General features: G+C 37.2%; 1 protein-coding gene across 3 annotated transcripts; it reads right to left on the bottom strand.

Annotated features, from left to right (window-relative positions):
- Positions 1-9258: 9258 nt before the first annotated feature.
- Positions 9259-21166, bottom strand: SRSF12 (serine and arginine rich splicing factor 12). 3 transcript variants are annotated; one of them, XR_015697081.1, is made up of 6 exons: positions 20904-21166; positions 14976-15080; positions 13145-13248; positions 12793-12934; positions 11240-12098; positions 9259-9664 (listed from the first exon to the last, which is right to left on the bottom strand). XR_015697081.1 is itself a non-coding variant. In XM_087718765.1 (6 exons), exons 1-6 carry the CDS (start codon positions 20966-20968, stop codon positions 11476-11478), a joined length of 747 nt encoding a protein of 248 aa, XP_087574891.1. In that variant the 5' UTR covers positions 20969-21166; the 3' UTR covers positions 9739-11475. The 3 variants fall into 3 exon arrangements, 2 of the variants coding, with proteins under 2 accessions (XP_087574891.1, XP_087574890.1); XM_087718765.1 differs by lacking the exon at positions 9259-9664 and having other exon boundaries at positions 9739-11535; positions 11828-12098; XM_087718764.1 differs by lacking the exon at positions 9259-9664 and having other exon boundaries at positions 9739-12098.
- Positions 21167-26651: the final 5485 nt, after the last annotated feature.

The following is a 26651-nucleotide window of genomic DNA, read 5'->3' as shown; positions in this document are numbered from 1 at the left end:
AGTTCACTGCATTATATTAAGACTGCATATAGGACACTGATGCAATATCCACAGCCTTAACAGTGATAGTCATAATGACCTAGAAAATTGGTCATTAAAATCACAACTGAATGCAACTGCATATTGCAATATGAATGTGTGTGTGTGTGTACAAACACATACAATATAATTGCCAAGGCCCATACAAAGCATATATAACTCAGATATGCAGGTCAGAGCACTTACATTTATTCCGGCAAATTTAATTTTGCTGAATTTGGATATGGAAGAATGTATAGTACTCTTCTGTATAATTAATAGGAGACTCTTGAAGTAAAAGCTAGTTCCTTGACATAAGAAACATGAACAACCACCATATCCTTTTCAACAAGCAAGCAGATCTTCATTAAGTATTTTTTTCAGCATTATTTCCAACATTAGTTGCAGCCTGTATATACATTACTTGTTCCTTATCAAACTGGTTCAGAAACAACACGTTTACCTGGAATGTGTCATTCTGGGAGCAGTTTATATTTTCCAGAAGTAAAACTTACAGAACAGATGAAAGGGAATGTGACAAAACATGAGGGGTTCTGTTTCTGTAACAATGAGTTGCACGCTATAATTGCACAGTATACAAAACAGATAATTCTTTCCAAGTCATATTACAAAGTATGGTTACATACTTTGTCTACAATAAAGACAGAGCACATTAACTCCATCCCTGAAATACAGTTAGCACTGCTTTTAATAAGTTTTTTGCAAAAGTATACAAGATAAACATTGTAGTTATTAGAATTGTTCCATGCTTTGAAGAGGAAAGGTGCTTTGTGGTACACAGTTGTGTGGCAACTGGCAAAATTCCTTAGAACCTTTATTTTTCCAAGACTGCCTCAGACTGCTGTAAAATCCCAGAAATAAATGCATTTCATTTCAGGAACCGCCAACAGCTGCTACTTGATAATCTCCACACAAGTACCTTACCCTCTGGATCGAATAGCATTGCACACATCTAGTGGCTATATTTAGGCTCAATGAAAATTATATTTTGCTAAATATGTAACAAAGATCTTTGTTAAATAGAATTACAGTTTAGCCCATTTGGGTAGAAATCATCCTTCGCATTCCAGATATTTTCAGGGGGAAGAAGAAAATGGTTTGGATAAATCCAGTTCTGGCCATGCTTTCCAAAGCAACAAGTTCTGTAGAAACTTCAAAAGGCTTTAAAAATAACAGATGGGATAGCATTTCAAAGCTGCATGTTTTCACGCAGGCCAACAATGTACAGGACACATAGTTCTTACAATAGTTCATTACAACACACTAAAGGGTCAAAATATTTCCACAATTAAGAGAGAATTGTACTGCCCCTATAAACTGTAATAGAGCAACTGCTCTGTATTCTTGCTGAATGTGGCATGTATCTGGACTATATATAGTTTGTAACAGGGTGATTTTGGCCTTGGCATACAGCATAAATTATATTTATATTGCTTATAGGCCTATCAGATTTCATATATGTTGCCTTCACAATGACATCAATTCTATGTATGAGTTTTTGTGGTCTGTAGTTTTGGCCTTTGTGGTGATGGTATTAACTTTTTGTACATGCAAAATGGCAGGCACATGTCCAAAAGATACTTTCAAGGGCAAGCATGTTCAATGAAGCTGGATTTGCTTCTCCTTTTAATTACTTGTAGCAAATCTAGTTATGTCAGCCGGATTGCAAGGCTCTACATAACTTGCTAATGACAGACCCTTGTAGCATCTTGCTCTTTTGGTGATGTAGGGAACTGCCTCACACCATATGGCTCACACTGCTGAGTCCTGTCCGCACAGCTCCTTTGTGAACTCAGTGAAAGAATCTCTTAGTTCCCCAAGTAGGTACTAGCACTGCCCACAATGTAAAAATATCACGACCATACTGCTCACTACTAGTGCAAATGTCCCGTCATCAAAACTGAAAGAGCTGTGTGGTGTAGACAAGCCAGTATGAAACCATATGGTATGAGTACGGTAACTATCTCTAATGTCAGTTGATCTGTTCCCTTGGGCTGCCCCAGTATGATCTGCCATATCTGAGTGAGGGGAATATGCATGGTACACTATGCAGAAGACGTCTTCAGGAGGATTTTAACTGTTTCAATTTTGAGGCTCTATAGCAGGGGTGTCAAACACAAGGCTAATGAGTCGAATCCGGCCTGCGACGTGGTTGGATCTGGCCCGCAGGGCCATCCTGGAAAATGTAAGTAGCCAGCCCACATTGCTTTAGCCCGATCTACCCAATGCAAAGAGGAAACATTGGACCAACATGGCTTTAGCCCAGTCTACCCAGTGCCACAAGGAAACGTGCCAGCAGTTTTGGGAGTGCCATGGCCACCCAGTCAGCTACGTGCAGTGAGTGGCATCAAGCTTGACACCCCTGCTCTATAGCAACTCTGAGTGGTTTACAGATAAAAGAGGGGGAGAGACAGCCAACCAGGACCAAACTCCAAAAGTCAAGCAGTCGATAGCCAACCAAAGACGCCCATTCTAGCTGAAGTCTTGGGTGAACAATCAGATCTTAAGCAGCTTATAAAAAGTAAACGATTGTCCTGCCTGAAAAGTGCAATTTCTGCTTAGGCCCTGTATGTATAACAATTGCTCCCTCCTATTTCACTCATTAGAGTTACGGTAAATGAATATTAAGCTTAGCTGGCAATTCCTCACATTGGCATAATAGGTCATAAATGTTTCTCTGGCTGAGTTCGATGAAGTGTTTAAATATAAACTAGTTATGCAAGAAAGAAGAAACTCCCAGGGGAGATGCATATGAGATTCATCAAAAAAATACCGGTAAATAAAACATAAATTATTTAAAAAGTAAGAGATGAACCGTTGAAATATAAAGGAAGAGAGATCATGGTTTTAAAACAGGTGCCCAGAAGAGTAAGAGACCTTATGGAAGCATGGAAGCAATACCAATTTCTGAAAGGACAGTTGATAAATTTTCAATGGGCAATACCTGAAGGAATTTTGGTTATGTGGAATGACAAAAGACACAGATTGGATTCTCTAGATAAAGCATATGAATTCTATGGCTAACATTTCAACCTGTACGAGGAACAAGAAAGAAGAGAGGAAATAGAAGAGAGAACAAGAGGAATTAATGGCAGGAGAAACCGCAAGTAAACGAAGAAAGTGAAGCTAAACAAAAAAAGACTAGTAGAACAAGAAGGAGCAAGAGCTAAAGAGCAGAGAGAAACAAGAGCAACTAGAATGGAAAAACCTATTTATAAGTGAAACAATGGAAGAAGAAATAGATTTACTATCGATTAATAAAAATGGACTAAATTATCCCAAGAATTCTTATGAAATTGCAGAATCACAAAAAAAGAACCTTAAAAATAAAATGGAAATAATAAAAATTAAATTGAGTTTAATTGAAAAAGAGGAATTGACACAAAAAATTAAAAGTCTAAAACAAAATTTCTTTGAAAATGCTAACAAACCAGGGAGGTGACTGGCATATAAATTAAAAAAAGAGAAAGAAAAGAAACAGATACAAAGTTTGGTAGATGAGAAGGGGATGCTTTAGCACCAAAATGACAACAAAAAGAAAATAATCCAGAACTATTATGAAAATCTGTACGATCAAGAGGAACTATCAGAGGACAAGATAAAACAACATTTAACAGAAGCCAGGCTGCCTAAAGTACTTGAAGTAGTAAGAACTATGTTAAATGAAAAGATAACAACGTTTGAACTAACAGAGGCAATTAAGAGACAGAAGAGCAATAAAACACCAGGATCAGATGGCCTACTGGCAGAATTTTACAGACAACTACAAGACACCCTAGGACTGTCAATGCTGGAAGTCTATAATGAAGTCTTGCTAGAAGATAAGATACCAAAATCCTGGATGGAAGCAAATATTACTCTTATACCAAAAGAAGATGCAGATTTATTGCAGATTAGAAATTACAGACCAATGTCACTTCTAACTGTGGATTATAAAATTTATGCATCAATAATAGCTGAAAGGAGATTTTTGAACAAATTTATATACCCAGATCAAAATGGATTTTCGCCTAAGAGACAAATTAAAAACAACGTAAGAATAATTTTGAATACATTGGAATATTATGAAGCACATCCTGAAAAACAATCGGTTTTGATCTTTTTTAGGTGTGCAGAAAGTATTTGATAATGTAAATTGGCAATTTATGATATTCCAATTAAAATACATGGAATTTGGTGAAAAATTACTAATATGATTAAGGCAATATATACTAAACAGACTGCAAAAGTGATTGTAAACGGGAGCATAACAGAGAATGTTAACATCAAAAAGGGCAGAAGACAGGGATGTCCATTGTCCCCTTTACTATTTATTTTAACATTGGAAGTGCTAATTAGAAATATTCGACAAGACACAGAAAAAAAAAGGGATGGAGATTTTAAAAAAAGAAAAATATAAACTACAGGCATTTGCAGATGACCTGGTATTTATCATAGAGGAACCGCAAGAAACTGGACCCAGATTGATTAAGAAAATAAATGACTATGGGGAAGTTGCAGGATTAAAAATAAACAAAGAGAAAACAAATATTATAGTCAAAAATCACACAGATAAACAGAAAAAACAGTTAATGGAGAAGACAGATATTCAGATAGGGAAGAAAGTAAAATATCTGGGAATTCATTTAGCAACAAGATGTGCAAGTATAAAAGAAGATAATTATGCTGAATTGATACAGCAAATTAACCTTGACTTGGAAAAGTGGAAAAATCTGCAGCTATCACTGATAGGAAGAATAGTCACCATTAAAATGAATACTTTCCAAGATTACTACATCTGTTCCAAACAATTCCAATAAAGCTGGAAAAGAAATACTTCGATGAATTAAACAGATTAATATCAAAAATTATCTGGCAAGGTAAAAAAAGCAAGAATAAGTCTGAAACTGTTACAAGACTCTAATAATAGAGGCTTTGGGTTGCTAGATTGGGAGTTACATTACCAGGCATCTGCACTTATGTGGCTAAAAGAATGGATAGCTTTGAAACAGATGATTATTAACTTTGGAGAAACATGATTTGCAAGTGGGACGGCACGCCTTTCTATGGTATAGGAAAAACAAAATACACAAATGCCGTATTTCCAAGGACACTAAATTAGAAATGCTCTGTTTTTAGAATGGGCAAAAATTAAGGAAAAACACTATTTGAAAATACCAGTCTGGCTCTCCACAATGGACACACTGATACATCCAAATGTAGTTGAAACGGAAAAAATCATAAGATATTCTGAATGAGAAAGGAGAATTGAAAAGCAAACCAGAACTGAATAATCAAGGGATTTAGAAGGTACAAATAAAATCAAGATATGAGAAAGATGCTAAAACGTGGTTTTTATAAAGAATCAAGAGAATTGGACCAGATCTAATAGCAGAAATATTTCTGTTGGGTATCATGCCAGAAAAATATAATAAAGGGACTACATATCTAATACTCTAATGCTACATGTGTTAACAGTGGCTAGAATTGTATTTGTACCACATTGGAAAAGTGAGAAGATAATTTAAAAAATACTAGAATGTAAAGAAATAGATAGGCTAACACTTGAAATTAAAAGAGGACACAGAATATTTTGAAATATTTTATCAATGGCTAACTAACAAAAAAGAAGTTAAGAGCATTTAAAATTATAAGAGGACTAATTTTGACATAATGATATGTTTATTATTAATATAAATTAGTATAAATTATTAATTATTATTATGAGAAAATAGTTATATGATCACTACTAATGAACATTATGATGATTGCTCAAACTGTAACCAGACAACACACAGTTTATATAGTCATTAAAACTGTTGCTCTTTTATAGTAAAAATAAAAAACTTATAGAAAAAACAAAAGCAAAAATATCAATTGTGAGCCAGTCAGTCTCCCTTATTCCTTAAGAAGAAAGCAATGGCAACTGACTTCTGAAAATTTGCCTAGAAGATTGCATGGACTGCATGATTTGAGTCATGCCTGATTTGAAGGATAATGTTGTTATCCATAATCCTAGAAGAAAGATCTACACATATTAGGGTTGCTGTCTAGGAATGAAGTCTGATACCTATGGGAAAAGAGGTGAACAAAATCCTGGCTACAGCTGTCCTATTATCTCTAGCCTTGCCTTTCAGGAGACACTTTGCAAGTTTCTTTGCGTTTTTGATTGTGTCAAGCTTATTTCAAGGCATACGTGGCCATTTTTGTAGGCTTATCTCATGACAGTGGAAAACCATGCTGCTATTTTTGGCAATTCTGTCACAGATAATCTTGTATGTAATCAGAAGTGCTCCAGGAGTTTCAAAAAGGAAAAGGGTTGAGGGTTGCAAATTGCCCACAAGCTGCAAATTGCTTATGTTGTTTTATAGCTTACCCTCACGTAACTTTGCTTTGAGGATTTTCTCAATTCAAGAGCTGGTGTGAATCAAGATAATACCTGCTTAAGTTCATGGATTTCTGCTTAGGATCATAGATTTCCTTTTTTTTAAAAAATCATCAAAATTTTGCCCAGGCCTGCCTATAATAATTAGTATACACACATAGTAAGGTAATTGCAAAAATTAAAGTTTTGTTTAAAGTGCTTTTTAAAAAAACAGTGCATAATGCAGACTTTCTGCTGTTTCTCTGTCCTCAGGGATATAAAATACCATTTCTTATCTGGCAATCCTGTTTTGCAATTTGTTTCAATGATGAGGGAAAGAAAGATTGTCACGTTTAAAAGTAAATACAGGTGAATGCAGGAGCTATATCCACTGGTTGCCTCAGATTTCATACACAATTGTGTTTACAGAACACTTATATATTCATAATTAACAAATAAACCATAGTCTTGCTGGTTGATAAGTAATCCACAGGTGTCACTTTATTTCCAGCACCCTATTTAGAGTCCCAGAGACAGTGGGCAGGGAGAAATATGGGAGGACTTCTTTTTGCTTCCTTTTTAAGAGGGCTTAAGGAAATTTGAGGCTTCTCCAAAGACCTGCCCTTTCCCATAAAAAAGCACATAGCTACAAAATGAGACCGAAAGTGAGAAATATCTGTTTAACTCAAGAGAATCATCTTTCCATGAACTTGGGAGATTGTGCTGAATTGCCATATTTCTTGCTGATGCTATTTCATTTTAAACTATATGAACAGAAATACAAACATTTCTGAACATTTTCTAAATGTCTAATCAGTGGGAATGACCTTGGGAAACGGGGAAGAGCCATACCCAGATGAGCCATCAGATAAGCAGCAGCTTAGCCCACAGGAGTGTGGATGCTGCAAACCTCTCAGAAGGTATCCTCTCCCTAATTTCCTGGGCTGTAAAAGCAACCAAGAAAAACATACTTTCAAGCTTGGAATATTATGTAATAAAGTAGCATTAGTTTATCTGGGAATGCTTCCTATCTTACAAAGCTGAGAGGGTAGTATATATGTACATACCGAATCACACAGTGGTTTAATTGGATTTAGCAGCATGTCATTCTGATTTAGTGATAAATTATCATAACCCTCAATAACATTACTGGGGATTACTTCAGAATAGGCACGTACAAGTTTGTGCTATCTCAGTGACCAAAGTTGACCAATAATAGATGAAGCAAGTAAGCTATCAGACTTCTGGTTTGACAATTAGTAGATCATACTTTTAAAGTTACACCTGTTTAACAAGCAGCAACAAAATAACTCACAATCCAAATTATGCTGCTGAAATAAAACAACTCTGATAATCAGAGGTTATGGTCACATACAGTGGGGCAAAAAAGTATTTAGTCAGCCACCAATTGTGCAGGTTCTCCCACTTAAAAAGATGAGAGGCGCCTGTAATTGACATCATAGGTAGACCTCAACTATGAGAGACAAAAGGAGAAAACAAATCCAGACAATCACATTGTCTGATTTGGAAAGAATTTATTTGCAAATTATGGTGGAAAATAAGTATTTGGTCAATATCAAAAGTTCATCTCAATACTTTGTTATATATCCTTTGTTGGCAATGACAGAGGTCAAACGTTGTCTGTAAGTCTTCACAAGGTTGGAACACACTGTTGCTGGTATGTTGGCCCATTCCTCCATGCAGATCTCCTCTAGAGCAGTGATGTTTTGGGGCTGTCGCTGGGCAACACGGACTTTCAACTCCCTCCAAAGGTTTTCTTTGGGGTTGAGATCTGGAGACTGGCTAGGCCACTCCAGGACCTTGAAATGCTTCTTACGAAGCCACTCCTTTGTTGCCCGGGCAGTGAGTTTGGGATCATTGTCCTGTTGAAAGACCCAGCCACGTTTCATCTTCAATGCCCTTGCTGATGGAATGAGGTTTGCACTCAACATCTCACGATACATGTCCCCATTCATTCTTTCCTGTACACGGATCAGTCGTCCTACTCCCTTTGCAGAGAAACAGCCTCAAAGCATGATGTTTCCATCCCCGTGCTTCACAGTAGGTATGGTGTTCTTTGGATGCAACTCAGCACTCTTCTCCAAACACAACTAGTTGTGTTTCTACCAAACAGTTCTACTTTGGTTTCATCTGACCATATGACATTCTCCCAATCCTCTTCTGGATCATCCAAATGCTCTCTAGCAAACTTCAGACGGGCCCGGACATGTACTGGCTTAAGCAGGGGGACATGTCTGGCACTGCAGGATCTGAGTCCATGGCGGCATGTGTTACTGATGGTAGCCTTTGTTACGTTGGTCCCAGCTCTCTGCAGGTCATTCACTAGGTCCCCCCGTGGTTCTGGGATTTTTGCTCACCGTTCTTGTGATCATTTTGGCCCCACGGGGTGAGATCTTGCGTGGAGCCCCAGATCGAGGGAGATTATCAGTGGTCTTGTATGACTTCCATTTTATAATTATTGCTCCCACAGTTGATTTCTTTACACCAAGCTGCTTGCCTATTGCAGGTTCAGTCTTCCCAGCCTGGTGCAGGTCTACAATTTTGTTTCTGGTGTCCTTCAATAGCTCTTTGGTCTTCACCATAGTGGAGTTTGGAGTGTGACTGTTTGAGGTTGTGGACAGGTGTCTTTTATACTGCTAATAAGTTCAAACAGGTGCCATTAATACAGGTAATGGGTGGAGGACAGAGGAGCCTCTTAAAGAAGTTACAGGTCTGTGAGAGACAAAAATCTTGTTTGTTTGTAGGTGACCAAATACTTATTTTCCACCATAATTTGCAAATAAATTCTTTCCAAATCAGACAATGTGATTGTCTGGATTTGTTTTCTCATTTTGTCTCTCATAGTTGAGATCTACCTATGATGTCAATTACAGGCCTCTCTCATCTTTTTAAGTGGGAGAACTTACACAATTGGTGGCTGACTAAATACTTTTTTGCCCCACTGTATAAGGATTGTGAACTCAATTAATTCTAAGTGCATGTCTGCTGTATCAGACTGTTGAGTTCTGAAATAAAATGAGTTATTTCCATTCCATCCATGCATCATGTTGGAGAGAGGCAAATGTAGAAAGGAAATGGTTGTAACATTCCTGACAATGCAAAAAAGCTTGGGGGAATGTCTCTAGTGTAATTGCTCTTCATGACAGCATTAATCTTCAAAAGCTAACACTCACAACAGGAAGAACATTGCAGAATTTCCCCTATATGGCACCAGTCTTTTCAAGCAACCTGAGACCATAAGAACTGTGTTGGTTATGGTTCCTGCAATACAAAAGAAAAGTCAGTCCAAGCAATTTACAAGGTTCTGAAAGCAAACACATTTTTAAAGAAAGATGAAAACTGCATGTATTTTATTGAAATATCTTAAGTTATGAAATAACAATGATACTCTCAACACTTGCTCATGAAATGTAGTTTTACTGCCGCTACAATTATTTTAATACAATGCAGTGCTTGTACCATGTAACAGACATCACAGTTACCATACATTTAAAAAACAAATAGTAAATTTCCAAACATTACTACACAATGCAAAGTGTCATATATTGTAAAATACATAAAAAAAATTAGAATACCCTCTGTTACTTGAGTTAAACACGCTAATAATGACTTTATACTGAGTCACTTAACTGTTAAATCATATTATAGGCTTAGAATTTAAAATGCTTCTTGGTGTCATCTATACTGATCACCTACTACAATGATATTTTGAAAATATAGATGTGATAAATTTTACACAACAAACGTTAAGAGTTTCACAAAAACATTTAACCACACATGGAAATCATGTGCTTAACAACTTATATTACAATAACCTCAAATTATCTTATATTTCTAATTATTTCCTTTTAAAAAACCTGTTTTCCATAAGCACTAATTTCAATCAAATTAATCATGTGATCATTATTCATGTTGCAGAGCAAAAGATTGCTGCATAAGAGCAAAAGCTGTATCTACAAAATAGCAGTATGTAATGAGAAAATGAACTGCACGAGTTCAGTCTGCAAATGTAAATCACATTATGAAATTTATGTTTTGTTTTAAACTTTTGCAGCAGAGGCAGCCCATCCAGGAATAAAAAAATCTAGACTTGGCATTTCACTATCAAGCTTTTTTTCTATTTGCAGGCAAATTATTTTATTATTGATCAAAGATCTAGCACTTTATTTGCACTGGTGTCCTTGTACACCCTTTCACATGCCACATTCAATCTAGAAAGCCAATGTTCAACCATATTTTATCATTTAAGGGAAAATAATGATTTCCTGAAATTCACCTCCATTTGATAACAGAAGTGAGATCTAATGTAATGCAATGTTACAACGCATTCATGTAAATTCATAATTTTAATTCCAGAAAATTCCAGAGTATTGCTTTCTTTTAAAATAAGTCTAAAGTAAAATTGCCAGATCTAATCAGTTTTAAATATGAACTTAAGAATGACAAATGTTAGACTTCTACTACCTTATATCATACATGTATCTCCATATGTTATACAAGTATCCCCATTTACACTGTTAACATGCTTTAGAGAAACATAGACAAGGTTTAATTGAAAAAAGCTTTACAACTTGAGTTGCAGTGCCTGCCTATCAATTTTTGTTTCTTAAAACATACTTGTCATAAGAATATACATGAATGGTTGTCCTCAAATAAAATTTTGGTATCACCAAAAAGACACCAAATAGTGCCAATTAAAATAAGGGCAACAGCAGCAAAATTATTATTATAAACAATGTAAAAAACCAAATTATTGGAACACTTAATCTTATCCCAAGGACAGATCTGTCATTTAAGCACTGAATTACATGTAATTGTACTTTGATTTTTACTCACTTCTGCATGCTCATCTCCTCTTAAATCTTGCTTGGAAATTTCAGGGGGAGGGGGATGAGTTGCATAGGTGGAATGGAAAATCTGATCCATCAGCATCTCCATATTTCTGGCAGACTGACACAACTGTACTGCAATACCTACTAAAGTAAGTAGAAATGGGTAGAGAAAGGATTTCCCTTCCAACTCCACTACAAAGCACCAGGCAGACCTGTGTGCACCCTTAAGCCAGTACAAAATTACAGTAGCATAAATTTCTTGCTGTTCCAAAGGTTTGGAAGAAAGGCCCAAAGACAATTCTGTCCCAAAATGAAAACTTTATCTAAGAGCAGAGCATAATGCTAGCTTATTCCAATAGTCAGCCTAGGTTCAAATTGTATTGTTAAAAGAAACTAATTTTGGCTAAATAAATGTTTACGTAATGCTAGCAAATTTTAAGGAGTTCTGCTTATTAAATTATGGACCAAGAGAACATAGCAAGACCTCTCATTAATCAATTATCTTACATTTCAGGTACATTTGGACAAATTTTGTTCTTAATTTGTGCTCATAAAAAACTCTTAGAAAAACACATTAATCTTCTTCAGATACTGACTGGTTACTATTTCTCTGATAGAAACTTCTAGAGCGAGAACTGGAATTGGCATGTTTCCGTGGAGATTTAGACAGCGATCTGGTAACTGAACCTGAGCGCTTTGGATGTGAGCGTGACTTTGTCCTTGAAGTAGAACGTCTTCGGTGGGAGCTGGATGGCGATTTCTCAGCATATTTTGAACATCTCTGCATTGATTTTGATCGTGATCTTCCTCGAGAGGTAGAATTTCTTTGAGGTGTGATTGATCGTCTTGGTGAGCTGGAATGCCTTGGAAGAGATTTTGAGCGAGACTTAGATTGACTATAAGAATGCCGTCTATGTCTTGACATGCAAATCATCCACAGTATTAGATCTGTGCTTGATCCAAAGAATTACTGTAGTTTATTTGTCTAAGTTTCCTTTATTGTGAGTTCTAGGCAGACTTTATACCCAAAGTCCCCAGCTGTTTTTTGAAACTAAGGAAACGACTGAGGACATTTTAAAAAGGATTTAAAACAATCACAGAAAGTGAGCGTGGATGGATCTTCCTTAGACAATATCCCTAAATTGTTTAGCCTTCTGCTGAAACCAAACACATTCCGAATTGTATTTTGTACATATTGTGTGTACATTTTGTACCTTGCAACAGCAACAAGAATACAACCACTAAGAGACAGCATGCAAAGCAAAGATAAACCAGTGCTTCCAAGTTATAAAATATAAGCATTTGTAGATAATTCTACATTGTGGATCAACTCTAATTTCTAGTCCTAGTGTTCAAATTACTTTTAAGGAGTCAGATTTACTGAACGTATACATATAAAAGATATCATTATTCATTTTATTGTTTTCCTATGCCATTCTACTTCAAAATAACTTTGAACAGCATTTCCCTTCCCTCATTGGTTACCATCTTTGAATCATGCCCCACTTTATGAAGTAGCATTTGTTTTTACACTAATTGATATTTAAACTAACTTACTCTTTAAAGCTGTCAGAGTGTCTTCTACTCCAGCCCCATGATGAACTTCGGCTACGTGTCCTCCTTCGGCTACGGCTTCTTGATCTTCTGTAATCCATTGGAGAACACTGGCGACGTTCTTTTGACTTCATCTGACCTGGGGCTAGAAATTAAAACAAAAACTGAACGAATGCAAAGAAACAGGATTATCTTACATTCTTAGCATGCTATTACTTTTACATTTTAATAAACTGTCCCTCTACATTGTGAGTGTCATGATTTTTGGGCTTGTGTAATTCTAAGCAATATGAAAATCTACTTTCTTAAATAAATATTTGCAGAATAAGTAAGTGATGTGTTTATTTTCACTTACTTTTGCGATCCCCTTGTGCAAACTGTATTTCAATTTGCCGGCCACATACCCACTTTCTATTGAGGTTATAAAGAGCATCTTCTGCATCACGAACATCTTCAAACATGACTGTCTGTTAAGGACACTTTAAACATGCACAAAGCAAAAAAATGTATCATATAGCATAGACCACACATTCAAATGTTTTTAGAATAAATTAACTTATTTTTATATTCTACATAAAACTTAACTGTTACATATTCTATGTGGTCTCTTAATTATAACAACATTTCATCAAGGCATATGCTAAGAAATATGTAAAGTGTGAAAGGAAGATCACATCCCCATTCAGGAAAAAGGACCAATGACCACAATTCACTTTCAGGTATTCACTAAATGCTTTAAAACACTACTGGCTTTGCGCATAATCAAGTTCAAGCATCTACCAGAGTCCCAGAATAGGCAGAAGATATCATTATCTTATCATATAATCATTCCAATTTTGCACAGGCATGCAAAAGTTAGTACATAGATTTTATTTGCAAAGATTATCTATTAAAAGGTTGGTGGGTATTTTGTGTGGGACTTCAAAATCCTGATCAACTGTGTTTGGAAATGTAAATCTCCCTTCACACTTTGTCTATACTCACACATCATAGACATAATTGTTTTAATCATGGTGCGCTGAGTGACTGTACTAGGTGGATTTACATAACATTGGCCAAAAGTAAACAAATGCAATAAATCAACCTCTGAAACTAGTTAAAAGCAGCAATGGAAGACAAGCATATCTGGTGTACTTCAAAATATGAAGCATCTCAATGTCACAAACAAAATAAGACAAGACTGAATAAATCTGAAATTCTTTGACCACTGAAGCAAATACAAAATTTCTGCACAAGCTAACTTAATTTCATTTCAATGGCATATCTTTGTGTAACAAATCTGCTTCTTCTTTTATATGAATGCCAAAAGTCCTGATATGAAGGAATTCTCTGTATAACTGAGCCCTTATATCTCTAGTGCATCTTTGAATAGGTGCAAATATAGTTATGGTATGCACCTTGCAATAAGAGTCTTCATTAGCATCTAATGGATAACTCAGTTTAAAATTTGAAAATATAGTTCAATATTATTCTGCCACTTATTTTCATAATCATCTGACTTTTTCATTTTGCTGTTTTTTAAATTCTTTTACAACAAATAAATTTTGATGATATAGAAATTGTGCTAGATAATCAAAACAAGCACTATTGCACTTATATCTATTTTGTTAGGGAATAAATTAATAGAAAAACCAACAAATATTCGTATACAATTATTTTGTATTAATAAAACAGTATTTAAAACTAGAACAGTTATAACAAACAAATTCTTGACTTGAAATGTAAGAGTTTGAGCGATAAGATACAAAAGGAAACTTTGTCAGTTACCTCCATGTCACTTGATCTTGACCGTTACTCTTTTGGGCTTGCTAGATGGACTTGACAAGGGCAGTAGAACCAACCAAATCAGACTTGGCTTTGACTTTGGAACTCGTGCAAATGTCGGAAAGCCGAAGCCTTAACTTGGTGTTGTGGCTTTGTCTTTTTCCTTGAAAAAGGACTTTCCCTCTTCCAGTTTTCTTTTTATCTTTTTCCACCCTCCCTCTTTATTCCTTGAAGCTTGAACTTTAAGGTGTCTTTTGGCTTGCCTGCTTGGACTCTATCTAACCGGGTTCATTCAAACTTTGGGGTGCTTGCCAGCCACTGTGGACTGCTTTACATTTTCTGAGACAAAGAAATAAATACATTAAGTTAGGATGCAATAACAACAATGCACCGCAATAACAATACAGTGAAATAAAGGATATTGTATATAAGCAAATCCTCGTGGGCGTCTTGTGTAGAAGTCAAGCGGAATGTATACGTCTACTACAGGGCCATATCGACCAAATTCACGGCGCAAATCCTCAGGCCTGAAGTGTTTTAGAAATAAGGCAAAAAAACATGAGTGTATCTATATAATGGCACCTGGTACCCATGAAATGTTTTCTATATTTAAAAATATTAAAGAAATATTTTGAATAATCCTAAAATTTCTTGTAGTATTAATTCAAACTTTAACTGCTACTTTGGCTACTTGGGGAAATCAAAACTGGCAAATACTGAGTACTTTCAAATATATGACTATTATGTTAAGCAAAAACAGACACGAACCTTTAAGACCTCTCTTATTTATTTTTCTAGTAATGGAAAAATATATTTGTGTTTTTTATTTGAATAGTGAAACAATTTAGGCAGCTAAATGCATGACAAAAAGGCCAGAAACAAGAAAATCGCAAAGTTTGTTTCCCTTCCTGAAAGTGGTATTATAAACTGTACTCTTTTCAACTTTAAAGAGTATAATTTATCCTGGAAGATACCAGGACTTATGAAGGTGAAAGCACACCTTTTTCTCTCACAAATATAGTGATAGCTGAACATGAAGTCTATAATTAAACTGATTCAGGAAAGAGAAAATGAAAACTTCTTTATAACGTAAAAAATGTGATGTAGTGATGAGTTTGAAAAGGGTTACAAGAACTCATAAAAATGATCATGCACTACAGAGAACTGAATAAATAGGGATCAGAGAAATATCACATTTACTGAAGGACCTATGCTAATTACTAATAATTAAAATTGCATTTCTACAATACATTATACTTTGCATAAATGTAACCTTAACTAGGTTAGTTACAAACATAACATGTACAGTACAGGACAAATATTAAGGTATTAGATTAGCACAGGGAAAACCAGATTAAACTTCCACCTTCATCTTAGAATCTCACCTCAGAAACTAGTTATCCAGCTCAATCTAACCCACATCCCAAAATTGAAACAGAGAATACTGTACAGAAAATGTTGTATGTATTATGTGCTATGTTGAGATCCTAAAGAAAAGGGCAAGATATAACACAAATCGAAATATTTTGCACAATGTGTGATCTTTAGTTGTTATTTTTTGAGTCTTGGTGTGGGAGGGGTCAGAGCTGATCTAACCTAATTGATTAAGTCCAGTAAACATTTGGTATGAACTCAGAAAATGATTAATTCAATATCCACAAAATCTGTGTTGTACAAATGGAGTCATGGGCTAACTGCTGGAATTGGGTTCTTTGTTTTTGCTTCTATGATTACTGATTATACAACTAAATAATTAATGTATACAAATTTCTAGGTTGGACAATATAATCATTTATTCATTAGCTAAAAGAAAACTTATTTGGATACTTATCATAGATAATGAATCAGCTAGTTATTGCAAATAAACAAAAATCCTATTATAAACAAGGGGATTGTCTCACTTCTCTAAAGAAAATTAAAAGAAATTCCACTCTGGTTGGAACAAAGCCTTTGCATTCAAAAAAAATTCTTAAATGCTATCTCTACACACTGAAGGAAATCCCTACAAGCCTGGAGTTAAACAAACTGATCCCAATTTACATGAGTCTCATTCTGATACACACACACACACACACACACACACACACACACACACACACACACAGAGAGACTGTATTTTTCGGACTATAAAACACTCCAGACTATAAGATGCACTAACGTTTGGGGAGAAAACGTTAAAAAGAATAAAATCTGCCTCCCAGGAATTTGCCTCCTTGCAGCAAAGCCTGGTCAGCTTCAGCACAGCCTGATTTAGCACGCATAGCTGATTGGCGGTTGGATCTGCCTCCTGGAATATCGCTGATCAGCTGTTCCAGGCCGCAGGGATCACCTCTGCCCATCTCCACCGCCACCTATCGCCATCTCCACATTCCCTTATTGGCCTCTGCACTCCCTGTTTTTGGCCCATTCCAGGCAGTGGCAGCAATCCCCGCTGCCTGGAACGGGCCAAAAACAGGATGTGTGGAGGCCAAAAATGGGCCGCACGGAGGCAGCAATAGGTGGCAGCGATGATCCCACAGCCTGGAACAGCTGATCAGTCGTACTCCAGGAGGCAGATCCAAATGCCAATCAGCTGCTCATGATAAATCAGGTTGTGCTGAAGCTGACCAAGCTGTTTGCTACAAGGAGGCAAATTGCTGGGAGACAGATGCTAAAGGGAGTGGGTAGGGATTCGGCAACATTCCCTGTATAAGATGCACAGATATTTACACCCACTTTTGGGGGGGGGGGCGTCTTATAGTCCAAAAAATACAGTAGTGTGTGCATAGTGGTCAGTTAGTGCATAAACAGTTGTTTGTTTGATGCATTGCGTGTTAAATAGAAGAATCAATAAATAAAGATGGAGTATCTTAGCATTAAAGTACATATTTTAAAACATAATTGGCAAGCTACACAGGAGGTATGTGTGAAAAGAATGGTCGTACAGATCCATATTAGAATCTTAGCAAGCAAATTTTAAATGTTTAACAGCCATGATCCTAATCAATTTGCCTTATTCAAAATTAATCTGTTTGTTTCAATAGAGCATTTCTTGATTATGTACCTTTGCTGGTGCAAAAGGGCCAATTTACATTACAATTGTATTGTGATGTAAAACAGTAATAGTATTTCCCCCTGTACAGCTGTCAGCTAAATTGAATTCTCCCTATATTTTTGATGAAGAAGACAATCATTAATTGCTTCTTTCCACTTTAAAGAGATAGTTTAATTCTGAAATTCCCATTAAATGAGGAATTTGACCCTTTTTTGAAAGATAAATTGCAGAACCCCCCCCCTATACATGCAGAATATGATGCCTTGTATCCCAAATTACTGTGAGAGTATCTCTCCTCGTGGAATATTCTGATAGAAAGGGGATATAATACCGTGATGAAAGTGATCATATCCACTGTACTTGTTTTTCATTCCACACTTTTCTTGCTGCAGAAAGAAACTGCTAGATCAGGAGTGTCAATGCTCGAAGGCTGGATTTGGCCCACAAGGTGCTTAGATCTGGTCCGCGGGGCCACCCTGGAAACAGCAAAGGACCGGCCTGTGGTGTCTCTGCCAGTGAAAATGGATCTCGGGAGGGCAGCCCATCACAACCGAAAATGAAGCTCGGGAGCCCATTTTTGTTAGCAGAGCGCTCAGGCCATCCCTCAGCACCCCTGACACAAGTGGCATCAAACTAGCCACGTCCACTGTGCCCACCCCAAGGTCAAACAGAACCCTGATGCAGTCATTAACTAAATTGAGTTTGACACCCCTGTGCTAGATCAACAGCAGGGAAAATAACTCACTAACAACATCCTTGCTTTTTCCCTCAGTGGGAGTTTCCACAGCATCATTTTGTTTGTATGTAGGCAACCTATAATTTATAGATCCATTACAATGAAAACAAAGTCAGTAAAATTGTCAGATAAGTTTCCTACTCCCAGATAAATAACAAAGGTTATTTCCCTACTGGTACCTAAACTATAACACAAACATGGCCTGGAAGCATCTTTATTTTATCAGATCTGATGGGTGATCTCATCCATGAGTTAAGATAAACTTAAGCTGCTCTTGGCTATAACTCTAAAGGAATGTTTTCCTCCTGCTCTGATATCATCACGGGCAGTTTTATCACTCATTACCTTGGAGATAAGTCTGGGAACTATAAGGAGTTGAAACAGAGGTTATAAATACAAGATACGGTTTAGCAATGGTAACAGCAGATTTTATAGGGATGCAGTTTTCTGTTAATGAAAGATAAGAGGGTAGTAGTTCAATAGGGGAAAGAACTATACAAACACATTCTAGTCCCATTCACATAATATTGTTTATAATATTATGTTTTATTGTTTTATACTCAGATGTGTGCAGTATTTAAATTTGAATAAGAATATCTGAATTTCAAATTAGGAGTATTTCTTGATAGCTCCTGAAAAAAGCCATAGCAGCAGGAAAATAACATATGACAGTGATGGTGAACCTTTTTCTTATGGCACACCAAAATTGCATGTATGCATACATGCCCACTCAATCCTCCCTGCCCACGTGTGGCACGCATGGTTCACCATCACAGACATATGAATTCAAGAGGCTTTCAAAAACAGCAATAACATAGGCTGCCCTGTCACCATCTATAAACATATTATGCAAGATTGCCCAAGACCTGTGTTCTCTGATTTCCTAGAAGACCTGCATGAAGCCAATCCAAAGGGAATAATCTGGATAGCTGATTTGGACATCCAGTTATGAAGCCACTGGCATACTGCATTGAAGTTTTATATATAATTTCATGGACTGTGTGTATATGTATGTTTACTTCTCTTCTGTCATGTTCTCATCATATGCTTAATAATAATGAAAACAGCCATCTCTCAATTTGAAACCCTTATTGTCCTAAGTTTATCTACCAATAAGCCCAGGAAAAAGTTTGCATCTTCTAAAGGGGCTGATGACTGACTAATTTGGATTCAAATGTTGTACAATCTATTTATTCTGTTCTCTTTTTAGGTCCCAGGAAGACAGGATAACTATAAAAACTTTTAGATAAAGGTCTCTTATTTTAAAGAAAAAAATGTTTCAATATTCATTTTTAAAATGAGAAATCTAAGGAGGTAAACAGTCCTGATTATATTTGGGTGAAAAAGAATTTGAAAATATGGGGGTTGGTGATTAGAATGGGGAATGACTCTCTCTCTCACACACATACCCACACACAGACACGAACAGAAGGCAGTTACAAATAATTTTGATAATACTGCTGAAAAAATTGCATGGATGCAATTACCAGGAGCCAAACTTAATTTGGGGGCATCTTTACCATGTATATTAGAAATGATTAAATGTTAATTTAATCAGGGAACCATACTTAAATCAATTAAAAATGAAAATTAATCTATATGATACTGATGAAACACAGTAAACATTTTATATCTAATTGAAGTTAAGACTGCAAGCTATTTTAAAAACATACCAAGAACTGAAACTTATACAAACAACTGGATGCAAAGTTTTTGCCTCTTCATAGACAGGAGAGAATTGCAGCAAATACAATCCACTTCCAAATTATAATCTGCCCATCTCAAAATTAACAGTACCTACCTTGTATTTAAAAAAATTACAGAAGCCTAATTCCCATTTGCATCATTAAGTTATATGACTTTCAATTAAACCTCAGGCCTGGAGGTAATAATATCAAAAGAAAAGGAAGGTGAGATTGAATCCACAGAATTATATCCTTCTAATCTTACATTTCACTGAAAGCACACTGGAAAGGTATCAAAAAATCTGTGGAGATCTCCCCAAATCTTGGGACCAACGTGTTGGGGCATGCAGCTAGATTTCCCCAGAGAAATATACTGCTATGGTGATAACAAAAGCAAGTTAAGTTTTCCTCATAGGAATCAATTCGTCGTCCCCTTAAAGCAAATCGTGGGGGAGACGTGACATTGGAAGGGAGGGAAGAGAAGAAATCCTCCTCTTACTTCTTAATCCTATGGAGAGGCTTTTTTTTCCCCTCGTGCTTTTTCTATTGTGCAGTCTACGATTTTTTTTAACACCCAATAAATAACATTTGGGGGGGGGAAATAGCAAGGAAATGAACAACGTTCTCCTTGGGATAGGCCCCAGAGGCCTTGAGAAGCAAAGCTTCGCCCAGTAGGTTAAAATTCGGTGCAGGTATTAAATGCACAGACGTCGGTGGGGAATTAAAACAAATGAACACCGCCTCCTCGAAAATGGTGACGCTTTCTTCCCGCCGCATGCCTAACCCGGGCTGCTCGTCACGCTCCGGCCGAGCCCACATGGCTGCCCCGTTCTTCCGAAAAGGCCCACCGCTCCCTTATAAGTCCGGCCCGCCTCCCTCCACCATCTCCTCTCACCTAGTGGCGTCCGCCACGTTCCTGACGAAGAGCGAGGTGTTGGGAGGCCGCGTATAGCGGGACATGGCGGTCGGAGGCCTGAGATCTCCCCTTCGGGAACAGACCAGCGGCGAGCCGAGCAAGGCGAGCTGGAGATGGAGGAGATGGAGGAAGATGAGGAGGAGGCTTCGGCTGCGGCAGAAAGGCCGGGGCTGAGACGGCGAGCGGCGCCGCGGCTGCCACAGCGAAGAGAGGCCCGAAAGAGTCGGCGAGGGGGCGGGAACAATGGCGAGAGCCGGAGGTGGAGAGAGAAAGGGCCGCGCAAGTCTCCTCCTACAGGTCGCGGCCTCGCTAGACACCGCGGGAGCTGTGTCCCGGGAACTGGGGTGGGGATACTGGGGGGGAGAAGAACGACTGGATTTTCAACGGGGGGCCGAAGGCTTCGAAACCACCGCGGAGTCTCATGCAGCTGGGAAACCTGTCAGGCTGAATTCTCAGTCGAGTTGTGGCATCTTTAGTAGCAGCCAGAGACATCCCTTTCCCTCCCTCCTCTTCAACTCTTCAATTTATTTTATTCAGCATCATAAATAGGAACTCTCCAACGTTAAAGGTTACAGAAATGAAGAACAATCCGTCAGTTGAAATAAAGAGAGCCGCGGGGATGCAAGAAGAGCAAGTTTATTATTTATTTAGCATTACACCTCCCTTCCCCAAGATTCCTAAACTGTTTACAAGCATTTTTTTAAAAAAAACTTAAGAAGTCCAATAAATGACATAACCTCAAACTATGCACTATCTCCAACCCATAAGATAAAATCCCAACTAAAGGTAGTCCGCCATCACCATCATAAGTTTCAAAATGAAATGGTCTTTCCTGCCTTGCAAAGGGTCAAATGTATTCTTGGTGGCAAGGTGTACCAGACTAAGTCCTCCTCTATGAGAAAACTGCTTTTCAATCTACATCCCCTTCATCTCGAGGCATTAAAAACTCAAAGTACCCCTTTTATAGGTGATGCTATAGGATGGGCAGAATCCATCTGAAGCAGATAGCAGATGAAACTGAACTGTGTAGGGCATTTTAGTTAAAGCTACTGCAAATAGAAGCCTATTTGATAACTACTAAAGCAGCCAAAGTAATGTATTATAGTAGTAGTGGCTTTCCCCTTTCAGAAGTCTGGCTGCTCCTTTTTCTGCCAATTGTAGATGCCAAATTATCCATTAAAGACAGCTCCACTTATCACACAATAGTCTAAAATGATAATAAAGATCAAGGTCATTGTCACCAAGACTTCCCAGTTAAGGAAGGGCTAAAATAACAGTAAACATTTCTTAACCTTGACAATCTGAAGAAGTGTGGACTTTGACTCCCAGAATATCTACATCAATAACCCCCTAAAAACAGATTTATTTAATTTCATGGCACAGTGCCTGGAGAAGAGGCCATGTTTTAAATACCTTAAATTGGGCCTTACTCCAATTTATATAAACCTTACTCTAGTGGCCCTCAAGCCATTGAAGTAAGGTTTATATAAATCTCAAGGACCAATTTAAGCACAAATTAATATATTGATAGCATTGATATTAGAGGCTGAATAGAAAGAAACCTAAAGAGGGACAACAACAACAACACAAAAGGCATGCTTCCTAGATCCCATCAGTTGGCACCATTTAATTGAAAGGATCCAGAGCATGCCCAGATCTTGTGGGATGGACATAAAATAACTGAAGACAAGATATCTAACAAACAACCCATCCCAGTGCCATAAATGACTTTGAAAATGACAACCAGCATCTTGAATTACTTCCAGAAACCTACCAATGAAGCTCATATAGTAATTACTTGAGCATACTGAGATACATACAAAGCTACCCCACTACTGCATTCTGAACCAGGTGTAGTTTCTGAGCGATTTTTAAGGGCTGCTATGTATAGTTCATGTTGCAATAATCCAGGTGAAAAGTGACTAAAACATGATGAGTGAAGTAAATAGGAGCTTGCAATTCAAAATGAGTGTAGTTGACATATAAGATATATTACTGCAAAGGAAGGCCATGCTAGCCACGGCTGCCATCTACTCTTCGAGCAGAGGCTGCAAGTCTAGGAGGACGCATACGTTTAATCACCACTTCCATTTGCAATAATACAACTTCATCCATAATCAATGATGGGTATTGCTAGATCTGATAGGCTTTCAAATTTATAACCATCAGGTCTGAGATTAAGCTTATTTCTTTCCAGTTAGGTACCCATGTCCCCCAGACACTAAGAAAAATCCTGAATGGCATCACTTGGTCACCCAAGGTTGGAGATACACACAGCTGAATAATATGGTGGTCAGTTTATGAGGAAATCTGATCCCATAGATTGGAATATCTTACACAGCAGCCTCATGTAGATGTTAAATAGGAGAAAGGAGATAGTAAAGTCCTGTAGGACTACGCAAACCTAAATTCGACCAGTCCCCTACACAAATATTGACTGAAACTAACCCCAGAGGGATTAGAACCATTAGAACCATTACAATACCATGCATCCCATTCCTAACCTCTTTTGCCAGTCTAGAAGGATACTATGGTTGATGCTGAGAAATAATGGAATATTAAGAATAATACATCATCCTTTCCCAAGCTTTGTCAGAGATCATCCACAAGTATAATCAGTGACTCTCTAACCTTTTCTTTGTGGCATTGATCTTGTTACAGAAGAGATGACAATTATTTATTTGATTTTATAGCTGCCCTTTTCATCAATGACTCTGGGTGACGTACCTCATAAAATTTAGAAACAAAAACAATTATCCAGACGCCATCCAATCCAAGCCCTCTTCAGTTTTTCCTTCCAACCTCAGCTGAGTTGTGCAGCAATTGTCCCATCCAGAATAATGTTTTGGAGAAGAGGCACCTTATTTCAGGTAGTAGTTGGAGGCCAGAGTAACAAAGTTACCAATGACTAGATAATGAGATACAGTCCAAAGGGTTGCAGTACAGAATTGGTATAAAAAGTCAGCTTCATAGAAGTTCATAGGTATGTGTGAGCTATGTGGCTATATAAATTTAATAAATAAATGGAATTTAGAAGTCCATAAGCTCATAGAAGTTCATATCTTCTAGAGTGATCTGCCTCTTATCTCCCACCAGATTCTCACCACCCCATTACCATGACATCGTTTTCTCCCCCAACGCCACCCAACAAATCAATTCCCTCTGATCTTCTTCATATCTTTATCAACTCTAATTCTTATTCTGTAAGAAAGAACCCCATACAATATCAAAAGGACAAACATACCAAACAGCTAGGTAATCTGGCTCTTTACATTGCTTCTGCTTCAGAATCCAGCAATCCCTAGTCCGTGTCAGCCAGTTTATCCATTCCCCCCCCACACACACACACCAACACATCATATTCTCAGTTCCACAATGATTTTTACCAGGAGCAACTGGGGGCCTAGAACAGCATTCTCCGCTCTACTTACAGGCTAGAGTTACCAGAAGATCCCCAATATGGAACATTAGGTCTCTGCGTTCAGAGTTTATTTTAAATAATTATTCAGGAAGGGAAAAATCTAGCCCTTGCACCATTTCCCAGGATTATGGAGCATTCTCTGACAGCCCTGATGCTGGGTGGTGGATGTGGTGCTTAAACAATTTTTATTGTAAAACTATGTCCTAGACCTAGGATATTATATGAAAGCGGGCAATGTTCCTGCATTTTTAACAGACATGGAGAAGAGAGGAACAGATACAATGGCATTTTGCCGTAGGGTTGAGAAAAGGCGTATGGTAGTAGTTCCATCTTCTACATGATATATACTGTACTTTTCTCTGTCACCGCAACCATCTATCCTCAAGCTATTCATTAAGATGGGGAAATTGTGGTATTGTAACCTTTGGTTTGATGTGCAGTGGCAAGAAATCACATAAGGTGGCAGTAAAGGACTATAAAACATGTCACTTTTCATATTGGAAGGATTCAGTCTCTGCAACAAAAATTACATAATGGGCAATTAACTAGAAGTGTTCATTCTTTTGATTTTTCAGAAGCCAAAAACTTTATTTGGCAATTGTAAAGGAAAAGAAGCAGAATGGTTGTTTTGTAAAATACCCTTTCTTACGCCTTTTATCTCTTTAAGAGTTATGCAACAGTCAGAAAGGTGGTCATTTATATTTTATAGCATCACCAATTCCTTCCAACAGTCTGTCCTTAAAGGAGATCAATTGCCCCAGTGATGGCTAGATGACTACGTAAATTGCTACTTTAGAAATTATTGCAGACTGTGGGATGAATACACAATTTTAGACTAATTGTTTTAACACAGCAAATATTATACATTTTGTCTTATAAAAAACATAATGCCAAGATTACTGGAAATCTTGAATAAAGGGCAAATATACAGTATTGTTTACTTTATGCATTATTGTTTATCAACTTAACATTCAAACAAATTTATTAAAGGATGAAGTTTGTTTACAGTGTTCAGAATCACAAAAATTGACCATATTCAGAATGAAACAAAAATATATCAAAATACATTATCTGTTTCCAGTACCATATATGAGTGGAATTGTTCCTTATTTTGTTCATTTCAATAAAATGGTATCTTCTAGCTTCTGATACCTACCGTATATATTGTTAAACAATACAAATGTCAGTTTAGGTTGCGTTCAGAATTGATTTGATATGTATTACCAAATTTTCTATACCTTTTTTACAGAATAAAAGTATAAAAGTGTTATTTTAATAAGGTCCAAGTAGCTTCCTGCTGGATACATAGTCAAAACATGTGACTATGGCTTCTCCTCCTCCAAAAGATATTTCATCTTAACCAGTTCAAACAAAATATGTTTGTCCCTACTTGTTCATTAAACATATTTCTGTGCCACTCTAAAAAAGCAACAATCAATACCTTCTATAGAAAAAAAATACTATATGAAACATACCCAGTACAGAAAGCAAAAACATAGCGTGGTGATTGTTGTTGTTAGTCATGAAGTCATGTCCGACCCATTGCAACCCCATGGACAATATTCCTCCAGGCCTTCTTGTCCTCTGCCATCCCCCTGAGTCCATTTTTAAGCTCACACCGACTGCTTCAGTGACTCCATCCAGCCATCTCATTCTCTGTCTCCCCCTTCTTCTTTTGCCCTCAATCGTTCACAGCATTAGGCTCTTCTCCAGTGAGATCTTCCTTTTCATTAGGTGGCCAAAGAAATTTGAGTTTCATCTTCAGGATCTGGCCTTCTAAAGAGCAGTCAGGATTGATCTCCTCTAGGACTAACTGGTTTGATTGCCTTGTCTTCTCCAGCACCATAGTTCAAAGGCCACAATTCTTATTATATAATAATATGGTACATTATACAAATAGAAGAAAAAATGAGAGGAGAATAAACAATTTGGTACTTGCAGATCTTTTGGGCAATTGGCGTATTACCTTAACACTGACCTCTTCGCTGGGACATATTAAAATCCAAAACATCTGGATAGAGGGGGCTGCTATGCACTCTTTTTTGCTGCACAGCTTTTGAAAACACCTAACACTCTCCATAGAAAATTTACCCAAGCAAAAGAAAGCCAATGAACAAAGATAAAGAGCATCTTTCTATGACTGTGTAGGTATATCTCATTGAGCTTCTTTTGCTATTACCTTATTTATCAAACTTCTTAACCACCCATCTCCTTCATAAAGGGGCTCTTAGTAATAGCCAGAACCATCATTTCCCAAATGCAGCACAATAGCAAAAACAATGAATTGCTTTTTTTGTTTTTGAATA

The sequence above is a fragment of the Thamnophis sirtalis genome, unplaced genomic scaffold (genome assembly GCF_051295495.1).
Source record: "Thamnophis sirtalis isolate CommonGarterSnake01/CBP01778 unplaced genomic scaffold, rThaSir2_p1.2 scaffold_6, whole genome shotgun sequence".
In the NCBI taxonomy this organism is placed as follows: domain Eukaryota; kingdom Metazoa; phylum Chordata; class Lepidosauria; order Squamata; family Natricidae; genus Thamnophis; species Thamnophis sirtalis.
This window is presented reverse-complemented; position numbering and strand designations above follow the sequence as displayed.

What these genes read in the sequence shown, in the direction of transcription:
- SRSF12 (XM_087718765.1), bottom strand. Translation starts at nt 20,968, where the DNA reads ATGTCCCGCTATACGCGGCCTCCCAACACCTCGCTCTTCGTCAGGAAC. An exon ending in AACGTGGCGGACGCCACTAG is followed by an intron (nt 15,081 to 20,903) that starts GTGAGAGGAGAT and finishes AAAACACTTCAG; the next exon opens with GCCTGAGGATTTGCGCCGTG. An exon ending in TGCACAAGGGGATCGCAAAA is followed by an intron (nt 12,935 to 13,144) that starts GTAAGTGAAAAT and finishes TTTAATTTCTAG; the next exon opens with CCCCAGGTCAGATGAAGTCA.